General features: G+C 46.1%; 1 protein-coding gene across 8 annotated transcripts in view; it reads right to left on the reverse strand.

The window, feature by feature from the left end:
• Positions 1-19,049, reverse strand: part of LOC8036928 (phosphatase and actin regulator 1) — a 103,567-nt gene that overhangs the window by 10,775 nt on the left and 73,743 nt on the right. For 7 of the 8 annotated variants that reach the window (XM_029981704.3, XM_029981733.4, XM_040214961.3 and 4 more), the window contains 6 exons: positions 17,777-17,955; positions 16,565-16,721; positions 14,100-14,155; positions 11,941-12,002; positions 11,152-11,289; positions 1,246-1,322 (listed from right to left, as the gene is read on the reverse strand). In XM_029981704.3, the coding sequence (XP_029837564.2) occupies positions 1,246-1,322; positions 11,152-11,289; positions 11,941-12,002; positions 14,100-14,155; positions 16,565-16,721; positions 17,777-17,955 (669 nt within the window). Of the gene's footprint in view, positions 1-1,241; positions 1,323-11,151; positions 11,290-11,940; positions 12,003-14,099; positions 14,156-16,564; positions 16,722-17,776; positions 17,956-19,049 lie in introns of those variants that run through there. The other variant, XM_040214960.3, reaches the window with a different exon arrangement.

The following is a 19,049-nucleotide window of genomic DNA, read 5'->3' on the forward strand; positions in this document are numbered from 1 at the left end:
CGCGGCATAGTCAAAGCTTCCTTGGCACAACAAAAGAACTGCATCTCTGTGCCTTCACACACTTGGATACTGATTGAGAATTGACACCGTGTGGATATGCTTTGCGAGTGCAATGTGTGTGATGCTGTATGTGTCTTTGGAGCAGCATTTTACTTTATTCTGACGACTGTATTGTAATTTGTGGCACTCGCGGTCCAGAAACAAGCTTAATGCAGCGTCCAGTGGCAATAGAAGAGGGGAGGGAAGGTAAGTCTTTTTCTCGTACGGTTTACAGAATACCGTGCACAACAGCTCCTCATCACTGATTAATGCTGGCTCATTATCAACCTACTTTATTGCACTTGACGTTTGATCGTGGCTCACCTAATTGTGATTGGTCAACAGATTGCACACAACCATATGGGCCACGAAGTTTCATTAACGCCGTCTTGTAGTTTTGCCTTCGAAAACCCTCCTTGCTCCACAGCATTGCTCTATTTGTGCTGCCATGTGATCCATTAGAGTAGATTTGGAACACAGCCATGGTTAATTAATAGTGCGTAAGAGCAACCATACAGATTGGTTTCCCCCCTTTATTAATAACAACTAGCCGGAACAGCTGGACGATCCAGAACTCTATGGCAGATATACGAGGCATTTACACGCAACACACTTTCAATACTTTCTGGCGGCGCCGATTCTTGATCAGTATCCAAGCGTGCGAAGACAGAGACACAGCGCTTCAGTGTACCAAGGAAGCTTTGATCACGCTGCGAGACTGGCGCAACTTGCTTTTGACGAATTGTGCCTTTTTCCTGCGACACTGCACTTCCGTAAAAATTTCCAAATGTTCTCAATGGCAAGTCTCATGAGTTTTAAAGACCTTCTTCGGCGAATGAAGACGAACAAGTAGAAAACGTGTCTTCAGAACGCTGTTGCCAGCTTCTGCAATGCTCCAAAAGCGCGATTTTTCGACATGCAAGATGGCTGTCCGGTGGCCGCACTCAGGGAGCAGGGATGCGCGATCCAGCAATTGTCATAGAGATCAGTGGCAGAGCAAGCACAATAAGATGACTTCACTGGGGCGCAGCAACGTCACCTGGCAGAGCGAGTGCAAAACGACGCCTCCACTGTAGCGCAGCAACATCAAGAAGCAGTTAGCACGAGACCGGTAAACACCACGAAACAAATTTCATTGCACTACCGCAGTGCCACAAAGCAGAGCTGGCTGCTGACAGCACCGCAGAGAAGGCAAATGTGTCTCACCTAGTGAGGTGCCTGCTGTCTTCGTGGACCCGCATCTCCATGCTTTTGAACTCGTTCAGTTCCTTCCTGATGGCCGCCTGAACAGTGGAACAGAAAGCACGCAAGTTGGGCGCAGTGAGTGAGACTGTGCTCGCGTCTCAACACAAATAGAGAATGGTTTGAGTTAGGCGACAGCAGCCTCGGCAGTGGTGCTTTCAAAAGTACCCTCGTACTGCCGGCGGTATGGATAAGGAAGCATGACAGCAATAACAAACTTGGACCTGGAGATTTAGGTGAAGCCTTCAAGGTCTTGGGAACCCCAAAATGATTGTTCCGCGCAAATCACTTGGATTGCGGCTAATTAACTTAGACAAGACGAGACTCTGGCAGTCACACAGATTGTTTCACTTGCCACTAGTCTTTTCAGTTTGCTTAGATAAATAAACACGTCCTCAATGTTTAAGTGGTTGTAAGGAAAGTCTTCCGTGATTTCCACTATTTTTTGATCAATCGATACCTAGACACCCCATACAATTTGATCTCGCGGAACTTTTACGCCTCCCGACTAATAGGTAGTCGAAGAACACCTTTTGGTCTTGGAATGGATGCAGTAAAGCAATACAGAAGCCTAGAGACCTTGTAAAAAAATACTGCCTATGCTGGATAGCCCTGACACATTGTTGCGCATCAATATATGGCTCAGATCCTCTAAAATCACGCTCAAACTGGAAGGGCACGTTATTTAGGGGAAGAGACAGCCAGAGAAATTTGGGAGCACAAGAGACGTCTGAGGGGACTTGGGAAAACCCCTGGGTTCCTAAGAACCAAGTTTGAGAAGCTGTGCTCTAAAATCTTGAGCCTGCATTGTAGTCCTCACCCATGAATGATTAAGAGGAAACAGTGGTCTTGGAGCTTTCTCCCTTATTTTTTGACCAAGCCCAATGAAACAACACAGGCTTTTTCACACTTGTGTGCCGATCTCAAATATGTTACCTTCTTTTAATTAGCAGATTAGTTCTTAGATTAACTAGAATAAACCAGACAGTTTCCAAAAACAACAGTTAAGAAACATTTTTAAAGAAGAAAGTTTCAACATACTGTCAGATACCGTCGCCAATCGATTTTTCGGACGCCGATAATTCGGACGTTTTCGCCGAATTGTCACTCGCCCCATAGGGTTAATGTATAACACTGAACGAAATTTCGGACGTCATAAAGCTTACTGCTCTATATTTCGGACATAATTTGCGTGATTTCCTCAGTATACAGCCACAAAACAGCTGCGACAATAGCACCGCGAGCTTAGTCGCCGTTATTTTGGTTTTTCCGATTTTGCCTTGTAGCCTCGATAACACGTCCTACGCAATAAACAAGCTGTGTTGAGGCTATAGTCAGGTTTTCCGGTTCCACTATAGCTAACATGGCCACTGTCTGCCCATTTTTATGGTTCTTCCAGTTCTTCTCGTGGTCCGTGTTTTTCGAGTGAGGCCGCCAGAAGAGCGGTCGTCTGCCGCTCTTGTGGTCTTTGAGCGCGAAGGTTTTCGGCTGATAGGTTTAGTATTGAAGCAAGCTTGGTGGACTAAATGTTTTCTCTAAATAGTGCCAAATGGCGCCAACTTCAACGTCGCTGTTTGTGCCAACAAGGGCACCGATAAAGCGCAGCACCATGATCAAACAGATCAACAAACAAGTGAGAAGTGAGAAGAGAATTGACATCAAGCAAGTGGAAAGTGGCCAATACACAGCGAAATATGCGCAACAATTTTATATTTTGGCTGAAATCGATTCTTTGGACTGCTTGATTATTCGGACAATTTTGGGGCTACTTTTGGCCCCGAAATTGGCACGAAAATCAGCGACTGTACAATAAATTATAAAGAGTACAATGTTGAAAGCACTTTTCAGATTGAATTCTTATTACTGACTTAGCAAAACATTCAAGTTCAGTGCTCAATGTGTGGCTACCAAGCAATAAAACAATAGTCCAGTTAAAAAAGTTCCAACACTTATATTGAAAAATCTGCTTCCAACATTGTATGCATTGCACATTGAGCTACATGTTGCTAAAAAAAGTAACATTTCCGTCTGCCCTGGATGCAAAGATATCCCTCGTGAAAATTTGTAAAAAGTCCAAAATTTGTTGTTTTGAGGAAGTTTTGTTCTAGCATCAGCCTCAGTGCTATTTCAGTGATATTACAGCTAAAATATTATTCCTCAAAACAAAAAGCTTGGCAGATCAAAAAAAAGAAAAAACCTGTAGATTTTAACATTAATATTTTTCAAACAACATTTTTTTAGGGATTGATGATTCACCAGAAGAAACTTGGAAACAATCCGAAACAAGGTTGATAGCATTTTGCACAAGGCAGCTAGGTTTCAGCCTTGATGCAAATAACATTGAACGGGCACACCGCTTGGGCAAGTTCGCAACGAACAAAAACCGTCCAATAATTGTTCAGCTGAGTCGATTCAAGGACAAGGAATTGATCCTGGCATGCGGGCCGAAACTGAAGGGAACCAACTTCGCAATTCGTGAAGACTTCTCGGCGGCAACGAGAGTAGCACGCAGCAAACTTCTTCAGTTCGCCAAACTAAAGAAATGTCCCTTCAAACTACGGCTCGATAGGCTCTATGTGGGCAACGTATGCTATACATACGACGCCAACTCGGATTTAGTGATCGAATCGCGGAGCTAACTATGCAATACCCGGAAAAACTGCACCGCCTCCGCAATAAAACATAAACCTGAAAAGCGATTGCAGTTCTCTGTCCTCTTCACTAATATACGTAGCGTCATGCCCAAGCGGGATGACTTACACGGCCTCATTGACGATAGCGCAGCCGACATTATCGTCCTCACAGAAACCTGGTTAACTGAACACATACATGACACTGAAATATTTCCACCCCACATGAACTACAATATCTATCGTCATGACCGGCGCTTGAGAAGGGGCGGTGGCGTCCTAGTTGCCATAAAAGATAACATATCCTCCTTCTGCATCAACCGCGATACTAATCTTGAGCTAATGTGGGTATGCGTCACATCACCCATTTCCGAAATAATAATCGGAATCTGCTACAGAGCACCCGACAGCAACAAGGACTTCACTGATAAGCTGCGCAACGCGCTCTACGAGCTTAGAAACACTCGTCGTAAAGCATCATTCTTCCTTTTCGGGGATTTTAACTTCCCAAATATCAACTGGACAGATCTAACAGTCGCAAACAAATCTGCAGAAAATGAATCGAGAAAATTTCTCGACCTAACTCTTGATTTTACGCTCACTCAAGTCATCATGCAACCAACAAGACTCGACAACACACTTGATCTTTTATTTTCTACCACCCCCGAACATATTCAGAACATCACTCATTCGCCAGGGTTAAGCGATCATCAAATGCTGTACATAACATTGTCGCTTCCCATTAACAGAAAAGCGCCTACACAAAAGTTTATTAAAGACTATAAGAGAGGAGACTTCACATCCATTAATCATGCACTGCAGGCCTATTACAATGACTTTAGTAGAACATTTAGCTCTAGAAATATTGAAGATAACTGGAATATATTCCGAACCAAGCTCAACGACCTCATCAACATATTTATCCCGAATGTCTGTGTTAAATCGGACAGAAACCACCCCTGGTTTAATAAAACTCTCAAGTCACTAAATAACAAAAAGAAACGCCTCTATCGAAAAGCTAAACAAAGCGGGCTTACCCAACATTGGGATGCCCATGGAATCATTTCAAGAGAATATACCGCAAATATCGAGCGTGCCAAGACAAAATTCCTATCTGATGACATGCCCTCTATCCTTCGATCTAATCCAACTCGATTTTGGCAACTTTTATCACCAAAATATCAATCGCGATCACTGGAACTAACCGACAGCAATAACGACCCAATCATCGACAGTGAATGTGCAACGGCCCTAAACGACTTCTTTGTATCTGTATTCACGACTGAAGACCTTGACAATCTACCTACACCTCTTCCGGTATCGAGCCATATCATGCCACCTGTAACGATATCACCTCTTGGAATAACTACGCTGATTAACAAACTGAAGCTTTCATCGTCAGCCGGGTCGGATAATATCAACTCCAAAATACTTAAGAACATCGATGTAATCGCCAGCTCATATCTTTCATTAATCTTCTCGCAATCCTTGTCTTGTGGCCGCTCTCCAAAAGATTGGAAACTTGGGAAAATAGTACCAGTCCATAAACATGGTAACCGATCACTTGCATCCAATTATTGTCCTATATCCTTAACGAGCGTCCCATCAAAACTTTTGGAGCATATACTCAGCACCAACATAATCAACCACTTGCACTCGATCAACTTTTTTTACTCTCACCAACACGGTTTCCTAAAAAATCGCTCTTGCGAAACCCAGCTTGCCGAATTCACTCACGACCTACACATTAATATGAATAACAATTATCAAACAGACGCCATATTCCTAGACTTCTCCAAGGCTTTCGACCGAGTTCCGCATAATCGCCTCTTCTCTAAACTTTCAAGGCTCGGTATTGACAAAACTATAATTTCTTGGATTCGGGATTTCCTTACGTCGCGAGTTCAGTTTACCATTGCTAACAATCATCAATCACCCCTTGCTGACGTAACATCAGGCGTTCCCCAGGGAGCAGGGCTCTCCCCACTCCTATTTCTCATATATATAAATGATCTTCCGCATAACATCGACTCAAAAATTAGGCTGTTCGCAGACGATTGCGTTGTTTACCGACCAGTCGCAAACTGCTCTGATCATATCACCCTGCAGAGGGATCTAACAAGAATTAACACTTGGTGCGATCGTTGGCTTATGCCTCTTAACTACGAGAAGTGCAAACTTGTATCATTCACGCGGAAAAAATCTACTCTTTCTTACTCATACTCACTTGATGGCGTTTCAATTGGCTCTACTCCCTCATACAAGTACCTCGGTATCCATCTGTCTTCCACACTTTCTTGGATTCATCATATCGACGTCATCCCTGCTGATGCTTCGCGGACTCTCGGCTACTTAAAGCGGAATCTAAAATCAGCACCTTCTCACCTAAAGCAACTAGCGTACACTACATTCGTCCGCCCCAAACTCGAGTACGCCTCGTCCATCTGGCATCCATCACAAGCTTACCTCAGCGACAGTCTGGAAGGAATTCAAAATCGTGCAGCCCGATTCATTTCATCAGCATACTCCCGCGACACCAGCGTGACACAGCTTAAACTTACTCTCGAGCTTCCACTGCTCTCTGACCGCAGAATAATCTCGCGATTATGTCTCTTACATAAATTTTACCACACTAACACCAACTTATCTAACTCCCTGATATCACCTCCTGACAGAATTTCGTCACGCCTCAATCACAGCCGTTGCATCAAACGCATAACAGGCAAAACGTTAGCATTTAATACGTCATTCTTTCCTCATGCCATAACTATCTGGAACTCTCTTCCTGAAAAAATCATCCTTATTAGTGACCAATCCGCTTTTCGCCAATCAGTGACTGCACATATCCAATAAATTTTAACCATTTTAACCTGTATTAGTGTGACTATTGATTTTACATCAATTTTTTGTTTGTTCTATTTTTGTGTTTATATGTTTTGTATTACCCCACAAGCTTCCCCCCCTTATGTAATGCCCCACAGGGCCCTTAAGGAGAAATAAATGAAATGAAATGAAATTTCTTGGCTCCAATGATTCCATAAACTGATGCCTCACCAAAATTTGGATTTTGCAAAATAAGGACGCAGAAGCGTTGAAAGGGACTCTACAAACTCCAAAACATCACTCACACATTGATATCTTAAACGGATGGCCATACTTTTGGAACAGAAAGGCGCGATCCAGCGAGGATTGTGCCATCACAATCCCCCTGGAACAGTTGAGAATGAGGGGAAGCGGCCTTGCACTTCTCTCCTGCTCGCTTCGGTTCACCAGCTCGAGGGAACGAAGCTAAGAGGAGAGGGAATCAGAATCCTGACGTCACGTCCCCAACAGTCCCAATCGCGTGCTTCCTTTCCGTAAGTATAGTCAATCGTTAGAGATATCGCTGTACGAGTGAAGTTTTGGGGTTTTGAAGCATCCCGCCTATCACTCCAGCCTTGTTTAGCGAGCTCCAAATTTCAGTTCAGCATCCCAAGGGGATACTTCAACGAAATTTGAAATATGCTCGTCGTGTTCAAGAATAGGTTGAATATGATCCACAATATCCGTAAAGGACAATCGCATGTTAGTATATTGAGCCTGGTGGCTGTATTTTTCGTTATAAATAACCCACTCTGGCAAGCACTCCGAGAAGGCCCAGCGGAGACCACGTGACATCCAACGCAATCGTGATGTAGTTTGTCTCGGGACGAGCAAAGCTACGGCGAGGCTGAAGTCGAGAGGATGGCCTAGTCGTTCCAGCCACCGAAGCAGCTGCTTTTGTGCGAATTTTGAGTGACGAGTTAATCTTCTATAATCTTGTAAAGGGACAATAGCTACTTCGGGGTCCCACAAAAGGGATTCTCGGGAAAAAGAGAGTTCCTTCTTCCCCTCTTCTCTCGTCGTGGCCAAAGGCGAGACAAACTTCGTCACTAGCTGTCAAGGTTCCTAGACGGGCATTACAAGCGAGGCATTAGCGACAACCAGCAGGGGCTCTTTGCTAATCGTTTAATTCACTTTAAAATTCATTTTGATGTCTTTGTTAACAGAATATTGGTGCGTCTGATGTGATACTGCTCCTTTGAACACATATAGACTAAAAAATAAGTGCCGAAATTTCGTTGTAGTATCCCTTTAAGGGGGGACATGGCCTGGGGGTATCAACTTTTGAACCCTTTATCGAAATTGATTGAAATTTGCAGGGTAAATGGAACACTGTGAGAGAAGATAACAAACAAACTTTCAGCATTGTAGCCCAATTGTGCAACATATTACATTTCTCAGGCTCCAGAAAAGAGGGCCCTCCCTAAGTAATGTATCAAAGAAAAATTTTAGTAGCAATTCATGAAATCTGTGCTTTAATGTTTAGTACAATACACATACTGCAACTTAAGGTAAAAATAAGTTCCGAAAAATGTAATTATAAAACAAAAAAACACAAATTAAAAAAAAAAAAAAAATTTTTTTTGTGTGTTTAAAGTTTTTTAGTTTTACTATGAAAGAGTGAGTTTTTTTTCAGACTATAGGTACCTTAACTTGTTCGCTGGAAAATTTCAGTCTGGGAATACCCTTAATGATGCCTTTCCATATTCAGGATGTGAAATGATACATTTCCTCGCACAACATTACCCGCCAAAAAGTGAAACCGAGATAAATGCATTTGAAGTTTCAGCTTGAGGCTTCTTTATTCTCGGTAGGTCCCAGGGGCTTAGAATGCACCTGGAGCATAGGTGGTACCCTCGGCTTCGAGGCTGTGCTGCTCCCGGACTATAGCCTCAAGCTTGCGCCGCTTGTGAGCAAGCTTCGATGAGTGAAGTGCCCGGTCCTTTGCCTTCGCGATCTTGCCCCGAGTCGCCTTGTAGGAGTGCTTCTCCTGGTGGCTTCCAGGGCTGATCTCCATCTGCAGGAGTGCCCTTTCGAAGCCTCTTGGACCAAGGTTAAACTCTAGCACTGCTAGAGCGACTGCAGTCTCTACAGTGCGCAGTGAGGCGAATTCTGTTTTAGGGCAACGCTTCCAGATGAGCGCGTTAAAACTCTCATTTGCATTTTGGGTCTTCATGCGTGAGCATCGAGTGAGCAAGTCCTGCTCTGCAAGCCGGTTATACAGCGGAACAAGTTCCTTCGCAACATCCTTAGAGAAGGCTGGTCGGTGTGGTTTTGCTGCCGTAGGCTTCCCTGCTGCTTTGAGAGCCTCGTGGCGGTTATGGTGGCACCACGATTCTTCGCCTTCCGGACAGGCTAGGTGTCGGGGCTCCTGGTCTGTGGAGTAGGTATGAAGAAGGCTGGCAATGACAGCTCGCTGCATCTTCTTGACGTCAGGGGCGTTGTCCTTCAAGGCACATGCGTAGTAACTTGTGAGCTTCTTCATGACGACATTGGTAAGCTTTCCTTTTCCTCCGAGTCCTTTTTTGGCCTTTTTCAGCTTTTCCAATCCCGCGTACATCCTCTTTGCTACATGATTTACGCAATCTTCTTTCTGGATAGGCTTGTCGTAAAGCTCAAGGCTAGCGACGTGTGTGAAAGCCTTGCTGTCGCCATCACACAGGACAGCGACATACTGCATGTTATGCAGTTCGACGGAGCGGCTGAAGATGGTTGCAGCCGCCGCCACTTCCATCGCATTTGAAGATCCCTCGAAGTTTTTCTGGCAGGTTTCTGCATGACTTTGTGCCCACTCCTCAAATCCGTCACTTCCTTCCTTGGGGCCCAACTGGCACCCATGGCAGTACTTGCTTTTCACCGAAAAGTCGATAACAAAACCAGTCTCCAGCTCAATGGCAACGCCAACTCCAAACTGTGATGTGTGTCCGCGTTTATGCCATGTGCCATCAAAGGTTATGCAGATGTCTAGAAGATCGTTCTCGGCACTGGTTTCCGCGGCCAGTTGTCCTTTTCTGACAGCTTCTGCAGCTTCCTTCATTACTTCGCTCGCCGCCAGCATCGCTGCGTCGTGCACTTTAGCCGCGATCTTCTGATGAGACTTCAAATGCATAGGAGGCGGAGCATTTAGGCCACCGAAGAGATTCGTGAGCTTCGTAAAGCCAATTCCACAGTCTCTTCCTACAACGCCCAGACGCATCGCTAGTTCGCTTTGACGAGACTTGCCGATTGATGGTGAGTGCGGTGTGGCAACGATGTCTCCGCAAGACGTGCATCCAACAACAAATTGCAGATCGGCACCAGTCCCCGATTCCTGCAAACTGAGTTCCCCTCCATGGCACTTGGGGCAGTCCAAAGCGTCGATTAGCGCTTGCACGGCCGACACATTGAGAAGGCGATAGCCTTCCGGAGGTCCTTCGACAGGAGTGTCCGCCGTTTCTACGTCGTCCACATTGCACTCAAGAAGACCAAGCTTCCGCTCAAACGCTGTCAGGATATCCGTTTCAGTGAAGGCTGGATGGTCCTCAGCATTTGATGTTGATGCAACAGGCTCCGATGTCAGCTGGGAACTGGAGGATCGCGACGCCGGCGATGAAGGTGGTGACGGCGACGACGACGGCGGCGGCGACGACAGTACGGCGCGCCTCTTGCGGGGCTTCCTCCCGACCAACCTCTCTTTTTTCGAGACCGAGAACGTCGGCCAAAGCTACAACGAATGCTAGCTTTGATGGCAGGCATTCCTCGGCAGAACTACCAAGAACAAAGAGGAAAACGAATCTAACGAGCTGCGATGTAGTGATACGATCCGGAGCGAAAGAGTCTGACGAAAACGCGCGATCGCCGTAAACAAAGCATGACATCACCAAGCACAGCTAATCGTAAGCGCGGTTTCGGTTTTCAACCAACGGGATCGCTCGTATCGCATTTGCCTCTTTTTTTGTGCTTGGATGTGCGGGGCTCTCCTGGGACGACGATACCCTCTAACGTGGGAAGCTTCTCGCGGCAAAAACTAGAAGAAACGGTGCTTCCAACGAGGCTAAAATGTCCCAGCTACGCTGAACGGGCGCGGAGTAGTCCTAGTTTGAAAACGCCGATCCTCGCTGTTTGCTCGCTCGGCGGGACATCGCGTGCGGCCACCAGCGCGCCGAAAATAATTTTTAGTTAAATAAATACTGCATATTTATCAATAAAACTTTCTGAAACTGTGCGTGGGAAGTTAGTAAACCCAAATATTCAATTTTTAAAAAATGAATTTTTTCGGGAAAAAATTGAATTTCGAGGCCGTGTCCCCCCTTAAGGGCGGGGCAGTCCCGAGAAGCCGCTTCGCGTTAAAATTAAGTACGCAAAAGTGCCAAAAGGGCGGTCACCCACACGTGCATACCTTGTCTTTGGGCGTGAGCCTAGTCCAGGGTTTATCTGCCCTGCGGTCGTAGTCTTGCGCCTGAGTCACCTCCACGTAGTCATTGAAGCGAATGATCTTCCTCTCCTTCAGCTCTTCGATGGTGGGCCTGAAGCTCAGCTGCAAGGCGGGGACAGAACCACCACGCTCAGTCACACACGTGGCAACCGTAGCGCTCGTCCCGCCTCGGAGAGTTTTTGAACGTTCGGCCGCACCGCACCGGGGGAAAGCCGAGGCGGCCCGTCTCACACCCCTACTTGAACGTCGAGAGGCCGCAAGGCAGTAGCTGTTCAAACGGTAGCCACACTGCTTGTGAACGCATCCAGCGTGTCGAAGAGGCCGGTTTCAAGCTTTTGCATTTGAGTGCGATTGGCTGCGTCGCGGCCGCTCGTAACCGCCTACGATGGAAGAGCACCTTGGCACACTGGGGCCCTCTATCGGAGAGTTCTGCAACTCTTCCAATCTGCATGCGACTAGAGTGAAGGTGTCGCAGTACTTGTGAGAAATGGTCTCTTATGATATTGTCAAAATTACTTCGAGTACACAATGAAAGTATAATGGGAACCTATGTGCGATTACAAGGAGTTGCAATGCGGTCGGCCACACCGAAATGTACAAGTGTGAACCGGCTTTAACTTCCCGCAAAACACAAAGGTGGCCAATCTGCACAATTGTGGCGTTCCAGAGAAGACGGCACCTTTTGAAAGGAGGCTCGACATAGGAGCAGGAAAGGCACGGGGAAGAACATGGGATTGGGTTACAAGCACCTACCTTTCGTATCAACACTTTTTTCTTTTGCTCTTTTTCCTTCTTGAGCTCTTCAGCAGTCTGAACTGCAAGACAAAGAGAGAGAGAGAGAGAAACAAACAGTCAGGAAACTCCAGAAGCAAGAGAACAAGAAGAAAATTGGGCTGTCACTTTGGTATATCCCAAAGGCACTCTAAATGCATGGTATTTATAGAGCTTCTGCAACATCCAGTCTATCATGAAGCAGGAAAAAGAGCTTTTGGAACTTAAACGCACACATCGTCGTTTATATTGCTGCAAATATTATGTTACGATTCACGAGTTGGCCTGTCCAACTAAAAGGCAACGTGTACTTTGCTTTCTCAGTTATGTGTAACCTTTTGTTAGCATCGATGGTACCAGCAGGAGCAATTCCCCTAAAAACACACAATTAGCTATTTTATCGAGTGTAGAAGGAGGGATGGGCAAATATTGGGTTATTACGAATAGCCCATCCAATTCTGTTCTATTCGACATATGCTTCGAATCGAATTTAACTATTCGATTATGTCGATTTATTCAACAATATAGAATTATTCAACCTTTCCAAATACACTGGCTTGGAATTCCCCACAGGTGGCGCAAGCCTCCGGCCATTTCGTGCTCCCAAACTCGGTACACTTGAAATTAACAATTGCAGTACTTCTTATACCAAATAAGGGCAAATATAAAACTAAATAAAGTTTAGACATATCTTGAGGTATTTGTTGCTTTTACTATTTTAACTATTCAATTCAAAAGGATTCGGCCAAAATCACTATTCGCTTCGAATTCGATTCCGAGCCAAAATCCTCTATTCGCCCATGCCTATATAGAAGCACCAGACACTGTAACAAGATAAGCACTGATGAAGGACAGGACAAACTGCAGTGAATGGTTACTTTAGGTACAGAATCCCACTGAAATAATGTTAGAATACAATAATTTCAAACACCTAAAATAATGTTAGAATACAATATTTTAAGCATCTTATTTTATGTTTCCCTCAAGCTCAAGAGGTTGTAATAAACTGCACTACTTCATTCAGATTAAAAAAACAAAGCATGAAAAATAAACCTACAGGGGAGTCCACATAAATCTTCTAGCAGTACCGAAGTATCCTCGCTAAATCTTAAATCGGAAAAGACCCCGCCAGGATATCGCAGCTGAAGTTTTATTCAGAAATTATGCCACATCTCACTCTGGAGGGGTGCTCTCCCCTTAGCGTGCGGGTGCGCTGCGGCAAAGCAAGACATGCAAAATCGCTATGACTACGTTCTCACTTCACTCACCCTTTAGGACATACCACAAGCGTGAACATTTTTGCAAAACTTCCAAGCACTGTTTGCGTTTGACGTGAAATTAAATCAAATAGTACATTATTTGAGGCGACTATCGAAAGTTCTGAAAACCCGCACAAGCACATTGTAACGACCCGGCCACAGCTATTTAATTTAAGCATCATTAAAGTGAAATGAAGCTTTGGCGCAGTGTAGGTGCAAATTCCTCGCATGTTGGTAAAGGATAAGCCCCTTGGCACAAATGGTGCAGCAATCACATCACTACATTAAGTCATGCAACTTCATGACACCATGTCTTAAAGGGGAGATGGGGCACTTCTACATTTGAGAAAAAACGCTTGAATTGCGTTCATTTGGCCTTTAGATTAACAGATATCAAAATTGTATGTCAATGCAAAGCGCCGGAGAGCCATAAGAGCAATTTTAAAATAGGACTGAAGCCCCGCCTCCCTAGCCTTGGGCAGCCAAAAGAGCCGTCGATGACATCACGGACAGCGACTGTCTTTGGCGTTTTTCTCGCGTTTAACAAATCTTACGCAGCAAATGGTTTGGGTATTCGGGTTCACTGGGTAAAAATACACTAGAATTCACTTCTAACTCATTTTTTCCAAGAAGCTCCGTAGCTTCCCTTTAATGACACATTATAACATGACTTCACGTCACATTGTCACGTCACAGTGCCACCCTACGTGGCAGAGTCATCACGATGTCACATAATGTCAGTGTCACGCGACGTCGGCGCCACACAACGACCGTCACGTGAATACCGTGACACAACCACGGTGTTCACATGATGACGTCACCATCAAGGCAACATGCCACGGAAGCGATAAGAGCTGGCCCCAAAGATCCATTGACACCTACGTTTCAGGATATTCCTCTGCTCCAGTTCCTCCACCGTCGGACGCAAACTTAGCCTCCTGCAGACGGGAACGAGAAAAAGGGCACACGTGTTTCACACCTTGTTGGAAGAGATCAAGGAGGAACTCTGCTCAGGGACAACAATCTTTGATACTTCGGAAGACGACGGCATGTGTCCGGCTTTGACCGGTGCTTAAAGGGATACTGAACCGAAATTTCGAACTTACAAAACAAGGTTGGACAGATAGGCGGGACGATGCAAAACCCAAAAACATCACTCATACACCGATATCTCTAACGGATCGCCATATTTTTAGAAAAGAAGCGCCCGACTAAACCCGGCCGACGAGGCCGTCAAGGCAAGGCACGTCACGATTCTTACTCCCTCTCCTCCTCACTACGTCCCGTGTCGAGCTGGTGAACCGAAGCGAGGAGGAGAGAAGCGAGGCCGCTCCCCCTCATTCTCAAATTCTCCCGAAGGTCAGTGATGTCAGAGGCCTCGCTTGATCGCGCCCTTCTTTTCGAAAAGTGCGGCCATCCGTTTGAGATATCGATGTACGAGCAATGTTTCGGAGTTCGTAGAGTCCCGTTCAACGCTTCTAGAGCCTTATTTTGCGAAATTCAAATTTCGATTCAGTATCCCTTTAAGGTGCGCGGGTACTGATACAAAGGGAAACTGGGGGCATTTGAATGCCAGACCCTGCGTAAGGAGCAGAAGACGCTCTGGTCCGCTCCGATTGGAGGAAGACAGTGAATAGAACTTTACCCACTAATCCTTCCAATCAGAGCTTAGCGCTCTCATCTCCTCCTCTCCCACGGTTTTTCTCCACACAGCTTTGGCTTCAATGCCATGAAACGTTGTTCCCGAGTATAAACACTGCACGGACGCCCTAGCTGCTTGAATACCGAACAATATACTAAGGTACTCTACGTACGACGCTGGAAGCAGATATGACAATTGCCATCTTGTCCTCAAAATCGCCCTGGAAATCGTATGTACTCGCATAATGAACGCACCCTCTACAATAGGCATCAATATTTGGGTGTTTCTTTTCCCTCGCATAATGAAAGCACCTCCAATTTTCGGCTCAGCGAGTCTTGAACTGCGTTCAACTTAGCTAGCCACCACGCCAATTCTCCTTAGCAGCTAAGTGGCCACGCCAAGTTGAGCCAAGCCAAGCTGCTCTCGTAATGGTTGCAAGTGAGTAGTTGCAGAAATGATCAACCGTGAGGCCAACCATGCACACCTAACGAAGCTGGAGTCGAATTGCTCAGTCCCGGACATGCTTTGCCCATTGGATGCATTAATGTCAACAAACACGCCGTCGTCCGTGGTCCGCTTTCGGACAGTGGAAACGTGAAAGTGGTTAGGCCCAAGAACAGTCGCGTTGCTCTCTGTGCTGAGTGAGCTTCGTAGGGCGCCTTTCCTTAAGGCACGCCAAAAGCGCCCTAATAAAGGCTCGCAAGTTATAGAGCACAGTTAACATGGCACGCCCACAACCAGCCATGGGTGTGCCTCTGTCAGTAGAGACGTGCCACAGTACCCCGACGCATCATATTGGCACCTAAAATAACATTTGCGCAAGTGTGTAAATGCACAAATTTTGCCGAGCTTGATGAACCCCAAATAAGTGTTGATTTTTCGAGAAAAAAATTGTGTTTGTTACGCGAAGAAATACGATAGCTAACAGTACCTAGCTGCTATTTTTTTGGTAGGGCCGATCACCCCAGTCGTTCGAGCGCACCGATTAAGTTTGGAAAGTGGCGTGAACACGGGTGTATATTATTGAACTTGGAGCTTAGGAAGCGTTTCGTCGGGAGTTGAGAAAAGCATGCGACACCTGAATCTTGTATGAGCACACTTGATGGTGTGTGGCACACTGTGCTCTCGTGGAACACTCTCCACAGGAATGCACACAATCTTTTCCAAACACTTCCGTCGAGAGGCAGTGTGGCAAAGTGTGCGTCGTTATTGTGCATATAAAAGCTGCCACGATACTAACTACTGTAATACAGTGAGATGCCCCACCCTAAAAAGATAACCCATCTTTCTTTTCGGCCCGATTTGCCATTTCTCACAAACACCAAAAGATAGTCCACTTCTAGTAACTGCAGGGCCCTGGCCAATGATTGATTACCTTGGCAGAAATGGTGTTACTTAGCCACGGTGGAAGATAAGCAAACATTGCTGGCCAGGAAGGACAGTAGTCTTCGGTTCGTCACCCTTTCCTACGATCACAAGTTTCGCAGGTCACAAAATCTAAAACTATCATTTTTTAAACTTTTTTTTGTTGCACATTGAAAGTTGCCTATTCCTTATTTTTGCCCGATCTGCTTTCGAGTTTAGGTGTGCTATCTCTCGGGATGTTACGGTAGAGTCACTGCAACTTTTTCGACACGTTTTGTTTCCCGTAGATCGTTTCGGAAACCTTGATAAGCCGGGAGGCAATGGCAGAGACGACACGCACCTTGTTAATTTGTTTCCGACGGCTTCCCGTGACTCCTGACGCTCCCTGTCCGACTGCATGAGCAGGATATTCTTGTCAATGAGCTCCTGCCGGTCCGGACGCTGGGCAAGCTTCAGGGCTAGGGAGTCCTTGCGGGCGATCTTGGCCGCCAGGCGACCTGCAATTCCAAAGAAGGGAACCAAATTGTCAACCAGTCGACGTTTGTTCGTCGGGTCACAAATCTATCTTACGCACAAAGCACCCCCGTGTGGCTCGTGCATAGGGTCGCAACAGAGCTTCAACCAAATTTATGCAATTTCAAAAGCAAGCTCTTACAGTAAACATCTAGCATGTGTCCATGCGAAGAGACCACCAACAAAGGGGGTGCTTCGGCAAAAGCGGAATGCCAATTAACATCAAATGCAGCTGCTCGCTTTGCCTTTCACCCCACTATTTCATGCCTCCGCATTTCGTCCTAAGCCACTCGTTGACTTATCCCTTGCCTCCTGCACACTCTCCCACCCTATGTGCCAGCATGCGTTCTCGACATTTCCAAGATGCCAGTGCAGGCCGTAGACCGGCCCGAATAGTTTATGCGACGGAGTCGTTTGCACTGGGCTGTTGTAATGCAAAATTTCAGCCGATGAAGAAGACCCTACGAGACGGGTTAAGTTCGGTGCAATTTGCCGATTTTTCGTCGCATACACCAGGTTACGTTCCAGTGGCAAGAAAAGAAGAAAAAGAAGAAATTGCCTTGTTGAGACGTTTTGTCGGATGCTTGATTAGGTTTTTAACGAGCAACACTTTCTATTGAAATAACATGCAACATGTGGCAAAGAAATTGTGAATGCCACAACGACTCTCTCTTCCTCCATGCACCTCTTCTTGGGGGCACTCCATCATTTTCCCTGAAATGCTGCTGGACGTACAATACGACCGTAAAATGCCTTTGCACCTGCTAGGTTATCCCATTAGCACACCGGCCCAACGTTAGTAAGCCGTAAACCGGGAGCAAGAGAGCGAAACGTTGGGGCACCATTTCCCATCGTTCACTCCGCACAACGCTACGCCGTCAGTCGTGCACACTACAACATAAAGGCAACAGCTGCACTCCTTTACCGACACCTTGCCATGGCGTGACTGACACCAACGCCAGTGAGCGAGCTCCGTGCGGGGTTCTCGTATAAAGACGTTTGCTTTAGAAAGAAGCCAAGGGAAGCGACGGTGCCTCACCCTGCTCGTCATCGCCGTAGTAGTCCCTCCAGTTGATGGGACCGTCGTCGTCCGAGTCCGAGTCGGAGTCCCCTGGCCGGCTATTTTCCTTGTCACAGTCCGTCAGCCGCAGGGCGGGGGGAGGGGGTAGGGGGCACTGGGGGCTGCCCAAGCCTCCCTGGCCACGCGTGGGACGCAGCCTGCAGGGAGGGGGACAGTCAGGGCACCGGGGAGAGAAAGGCACACGTGGTCTGCGTCTGCATCGTCTGCGTTGTTTTCCAATTTACTGCAAAGCTGAAACGTGAACAAGGCGGTAAGTTGGGCGAGTTGGTTGAACATCTTCAAACGTGAAAACAGAGCAAAAATTTGACAAAGGACGACTGAAAGAGTGCAGGGACAAAGCGCTGACTATCAACTAACGTTTAATTTTCAAGTGAACCAGAAGATAAACACAGGGAGCATAGAAAAGAACTAATCAAGACACAAAAGTACAAGAACCCAACCAACAAGATTTCTACTACGTCATCACCTTCACACATGCCTGCCATCCTCCTTGATAAAAAGGACTTCATCATCCCCCAAGCGCACCGACAGTGCACTCAGACATTACCCTTCCCCATTCGATAAAATAAAAAATGCCTCTTTAATCTCTCTGGCAGTCTTACTTTTATTACGCGCCAAGATCGTCAAGTCATCAAATTCATCATCCCCCAAGTGCACTCAGACATTAGCCTTCCCCTTTTGATAAAATAAAAAAATGCCTCTTCTATCTCTCTGGCGGTCTTACTTTTTTTTTAGCGCCAAGATCGTCAAGTCATTGATCTTGACGATCTTGGAGCGTAATAAAAGTAAGACCGCCAGAGGGATTGAAGAGGCATTTTTTCATTTATCAAAAGGGGAAGGGCAATGTCTGAGTGCACTGTCAGTGCACTTGGGGGATGATGAAGTCCTTTTTATCAAGGAGAATGGCAGGCACGTGTGAGGGTGATGTAGTAGAAATCTTGTCGGTCCGGTTGTACTTTTGTGTCTTGACTGGTTCTTTTCTATGCTCCCTGTGTTTATCTTCTGGTTCACTTGAAAATTAAACGTTAGTTGATAGTCACCGCTTTGTCCATGCACTTCTTTTCACTCGTCCTTTGACAAATTTTTGCGCTGTTTTCACGTCTGAGAGGTGAAGCCTGGACAAAAGTATGGCCTCAAAGCTCCACACCGATTAGTTTTGAAAGGGGGAGGGGGTCAAGAGGCCATCGCAGTAGAAAGAGCGTTTGCGCCAGGGGAACAGAACCCTAACTAT

The sequence above is a fragment of the Ixodes scapularis genome, unplaced genomic scaffold (assembly GCF_016920785.2).
Source record: "Ixodes scapularis isolate PalLabHiFi unplaced genomic scaffold, ASM1692078v2 PGA_scaffold8__174_contigs__length_109621045, whole genome shotgun sequence".
NCBI classification, from domain to species: domain Eukaryota; kingdom Metazoa; phylum Arthropoda; class Arachnida; order Ixodida; family Ixodidae; genus Ixodes; species Ixodes scapularis.